The sequence below is a fragment of the Vespa mandarinia genome, chromosome 3, assembly GCF_050613455.1.
Source record: "Vespa mandarinia isolate Hongniang chromosome 3, ASM5061345v1, whole genome shotgun sequence".
NCBI lineage: Eukaryota > Metazoa > Arthropoda > Insecta > Hymenoptera > Vespidae > Vespa > Vespa mandarinia.
In genome coordinates, this window is record NC_140812.1 from 9,910,001 (window position 1) to 9,914,981 (window position 4,981).

The 4,981-nt window shown below is 30.8% G+C and overlaps 1 protein-coding gene across 2 annotated transcripts in view; it reads left to right on the top strand.

Moving 5' to 3' along the window:
* The window catches only part of LOC118445088 (cuticlin-3), a 76,358-nt gene extending 71,639 nt beyond the window's left edge, over nt 1-4,719 (top strand). For both annotated transcript variants that reach the window (XM_035874061.2, XM_035874062.2), the window contains exons 6-11: nt 153-286; nt 495-631; nt 1,354-1,508; nt 2,115-2,356; nt 2,477-2,666; nt 2,777-4,719. In XM_035874061.2, the coding sequence (XP_035729954.1) occupies nt 153-286; nt 495-631; nt 1,354-1,508; nt 2,115-2,356; nt 2,477-2,666; nt 2,777-2,973 (1,055 nt within the window). In that variant the 3' untranslated portion in view covers nt 2,974-4,719. The remainder of the gene's footprint in view (nt 1-152; nt 287-494; nt 632-1,353; nt 1,509-2,114; nt 2,357-2,476; nt 2,667-2,776) is intronic.
* The last annotated feature ends 262 nt before the right edge of the window (nt 4,720-4,981 follow it).

The window sequence follows — 4,981 nt, forward strand, 5'->3', positions numbered from 1 at the left end:
GATTAATCGTAATCGATATCACATCGAGTGAATCGATTTATTGGCTCGTTCCTAGGATGGTATTACTTAATCAGAATTTCCTCGAGGGTTGAGATTCGAATCTTCGTTATGTGTTACTAGTATTCGTCAAGGACAATTGCATTTAATTACAGGATATTCTTACGATCCGGACTGCATGTACGTTAATGGGACTGGCCGTGATTACTATGAATTCTATATCCAATTGAATCGATGCGGTACCTTGGGCGAGAACACTCATCACCAGGACAGCAGAAAAAATCCTACGGTACGTATGAGATGAGTGTGAGGACGTAGAAAAAAAAAACAAAAAAAAAAACAAAGAAAATTAATTGATAAATTAATTAAAAAAAAAAAAATATACTTAATGATAATAATAAAGAGAAATCGATATCCTTCAATGTCGATATCGTATCGTTAATCGTTTTTGATCGACGATAAGAGAAAAAGAATAAAAGACTAATCATTGTCCGTAGAAAAATCTCATGTGGAATACCGTCACCGTTCAATATAATCCATTGATCGAGGAGGAATTTGACGAACATTTTAAAGTCACCTGCGAGTACGGCTACGATTTTTGGAAGACCGTGACATTTCCATTTTTGGACGTAGAGTGAGTGTTCGTTTATTTTTATTTATTTCATTAATATCAATTTTATCAAATAATCTTCATATTAACACTAGAAAGATCAAAACTTAGTATATACCTATATTATCCAAAAGCGGTCAAAATGATAGCATTGTGAACGAATAACTAATGTATTTTGAAATTTTTTTTCAAATTTATTTTTAATATTTTTTATATTGTTTACAGTTATATAACAAGTTATTAGTAAATATTAACAATAAAAAAAAGGAAAATTCAAAGAAATTGTGTCATTATATACATAATTGTTTTTCTAATTGAAATGAAAAAACAGTCAAAATAACTTCCTAATCTAATCCAGTGTTAAAAATATAAGATGCATATATATATATATATATATATATATATATATATGTTGATAAAATTAATATGTTAAATTAAAATTAGAAAAAAAGTTAGAAAATTGAAAAAAAAAACTTTAAGATAATCTAAGATAATAAATATAAAATATTAAAGATTTATAAAGATGAAATAAATTGTTCGATTAAAATTATTAGTATATATAATTTAATCGAATATAATAAATAAAACGATAGATCATGAAATTGATTTCGAATTGTTCCTAAAAGAATCCCTTTTTCTTATCTCCGTTATCCAATACCGTGTGGAATCGTGTTGTTGAAATACCGTGAGATAACGGGTAGATGTTGAGATCATTGGCAATTTCTATAGTACCGTCTCCTTCTCAGGGTCGCCACGGGAAATCCCGTAGTCTTCACCCTCCAGCCACCGGAGTGCTACATGGAAATCAGATACGGTTACGGGACCACTGGAACTAGAGTGGCTGGACCAGTTCGCGTTGGCGATCCTCTGACTCTCATTATCTACATGCGCAGCAAATACGGTACGGTAATATTAACGTTTCTTTAGTTTGCTCACAATGAAACGTAAGCACGCGTCATACTTATTTTCATTTTATGGGTTAAGATATATATATGTATATATATATATGTATATATATATACGGGTAACTCGTCATTTTCATTCCGCATCGTCAATCCGATCGTATACGACCGCGTCTCTTATTACACGATATCATTCTTTGATTTTTTCATTGTATCAATGAATTATCCAATGATAAAGAAATCTTATGAGATTTTAAATATTAGGTTGATCGAAAAGTAATGTCGCTTTCTTAAATTAAATTCAATAAGAATAAATTTTTAACATGTTTTTATTTTTAATCACAATCAAATATCGACATTCGTAGAAACGACATTACTTTCCGATCCACCTAATATATTTTTTAAATCGATATATTTTTAATCGTGATATAAAAGGAATAAGATAGAAAAGGAAAGAATAAAATAAACGACGTGTTAAAAATAATGAAATATCGTTAAATGACAACTTTAATGTCAATAGAATTAATTAAAGAAACGAATAATAACAACGTATGCTACAACGTCTTAATATTATAGATCGATAAATCGTCAATGTTTCGTCTTAGATGGTTTTGACATAGTTGTGAACGATTGTTACGCTCACAATGGTGGAAACAAGAGGATTCAACTTATCGATCAGTATGGATGTCCCGTCGACGATAAACTAATTAGCAGATTTCGAGGATCCTGGTCGGAGAGTGGATTATTCGAGACTCAAGTATTCGCATATATGAAGACATTTAGGTTTACAGGCTCGCCTGCATTGTATATCGAGTGCGACGTTCGTATGTGCCACGGTCGATGTCCGGTAAGAATATTATAATCAAAAAAAACCAAAAAAAAACCAAAAAAAAAAAAAGCCGTAGGAACAAAATTGCAAGAAGAGAACCGATTTTTATTTTATTTTATTCTATTTGGCAATTTTTAGAGTCAACCATGCCATTGGAGGAATGCAAAAAATGTTGCGAAAAGATCTGTATCAGACATGATTGGTGGACCAACGACACCAGCTACGAGTTTGTCGGAAAATGTAAATCTTTTTCAATCCCTACGAGTACTTCAAGAAGGAGAAGTGGACACGGAATTATTCCAAAACTCTACTACAGCTTCTCGCAATGGTAATTAAACGTTTCACGGTAAAATATTATCGATTGAAATAAAAAGTGTTCCTATAAATATTATAATAAATTAATATTACATGTCAATTAATGTAGAAATAAATTTGCAGGTTCAAACGATCCCTCGAACGACAGAGTTTGTTTAAGATCGAGCGTGATGAGCACGATCGTAGGATTAGGCTGCGGTATAATTTGTTTATTGTCGGGCACATTATTAGCAATGTGTTCGCGAATGCGACGACAAGCGCGAGAGAAATTGCTCTCGGATAGCATAAGTTATATGACGCACAAGGGTAGAATTAATTAAGTGGTCCTGGGTGAAAATATATTTGGGGATTAATTTCGTTCTTCCTTCCCGCGGTTCTTGCAATGTTTTTTTTTTACCGACGGAGATCGGTCAAGAAGGGTTGGGTAGGGGGGAAAGAAACAAAAAAGTGAATGAAAAAAGAAAGAAAGAGAACGAAACGAGAATTCGTCGGTAAAACAGAAATCTGCATTACCGTTACTCGATGTCGCGAGACATCGACGTTATCGGGAGGGACGAACGATAAAAGAGAATCGAATGGATTTTTATCTAAATGCCAACGAGTATGCAACAAGTTAACACGCTACTTCGACGAAAGACTTTAGTATTTTAGTGTGCCTAATGATACAACAAGTAACGCCTTAACAACTATAATTTACTATTTAGTTTAATTCATTATATAATGATTCATTAATACTCAAGACGAGGAGCGTAATATTTAAGAACGACGACCTCGGTACTATTATTTTATTTTTGCCTTAACTCGATTTTTTCCGTTTTCATTGAAGAAAACGTTTCCGCCGATAAAGTAGAGTTCTACCGGTAATGTAGTAATCATTGCGAGTTGTGAAATCATTGTTACTCGTAATTTTGAACGAGTACTTTTTGATTTCGTTACTTCGCAAAAATACTTTTTCTATGCTCTTTGATATCTTCTTTTTTTTTTCGTTTGTTTGTTTTTTTTTCTTTTTTTTTTATATATATCTGCGCTCTTTGCAACGACGTAGACCGATCTTTCTCTCTTTTATTCTTTTTCATTATGATCATAAGAATTTTAACGGGAATCCGATCGCTTTATCGTGCGTCGGTAATAGAGATAATAAAGTTTTCAAGAACTTTGCCAGAATCCTCGGAGGTTAGTTTATAAAAATGAAAATCTCTTTGTTACATTAAGAGGGAAATGAAAATGAGCGAATTATACTATGAAGGTATTTTATTAATCATTTACGGTGACATCATAATTATATGCTCAAACGCTATTAATCGGCATATTCAGGAACATTATTATTCTTTTAGAATAGAATCCGAGGATAACTTACCGTCAGTCGGTAATTATTTCAAGAACGTAAGTCTTCACGAGAGCCATCCCTTTAATTAAGGGCCACACAACGTTTCTGAATGTTCGCGAATAATATTAATTTACAAATTAAGCTTTCATTCATTATTATATGATATGATAATTAATTGATTAATTAATTACACGTAGGATTATATAATGGCTAAAGTAAATATGTTAAAGCTCGAACCCTGATCTCTCATAAAATATGACAAGAGAGAAATAAAAAAACGTGAAAGACACAAACAAAAATTATATAAAAGGAAGTAAAAAAAAAAAAAAAAATAAAAAAACAAAGAAGGAGAGAAAGTTAAACAACAGACGCGCTTAGAACGTACGGCCAGTGAGGATTAAATAATATTTCGTGAACGTGTTAATTCAAAGAATAGAAAAAAAAAATAAATAATAATAATAATAATAATAATAATAATAATAATAATAATAATAATAATAATTATAAGAAGAAGAAGAAGAAGAAGAGGAAAAATTAAACGTATACAATTCGTTTTATTTCATTAAAATTTTTCAAATGTCTACGCGAAATATTAATTTCCCCTCCTGGTCGTTTATTATTACAAACACGCGCATACATATGCACGCAGCATATAGCAAATAGTAGCGTGTAAAATGCTTTTCGATTTTCCGTCCTAAAAAAAAAAAAAAAAAGAAAGAACTCCGTCCATACAATAACCTTTCACCTATATATATATATATATATATATATATATATATATATATATATATATATGTATATATATACATATTTTTTTTTTATTTTTTGTTTTTTTTTCTTATTTTTTTTTTTTTTCCTTTTTTTTGTTATTCCTTTTCTTTTTCTTTTTTTCTATGGGAAGACATCAGGATTCATGCGATTAAGGATTAATTAGGTATTATTTGTAAATATAGTACTACGTCGATTAACTCATGATATTTATGATTTAAGCTCGTGTGTAA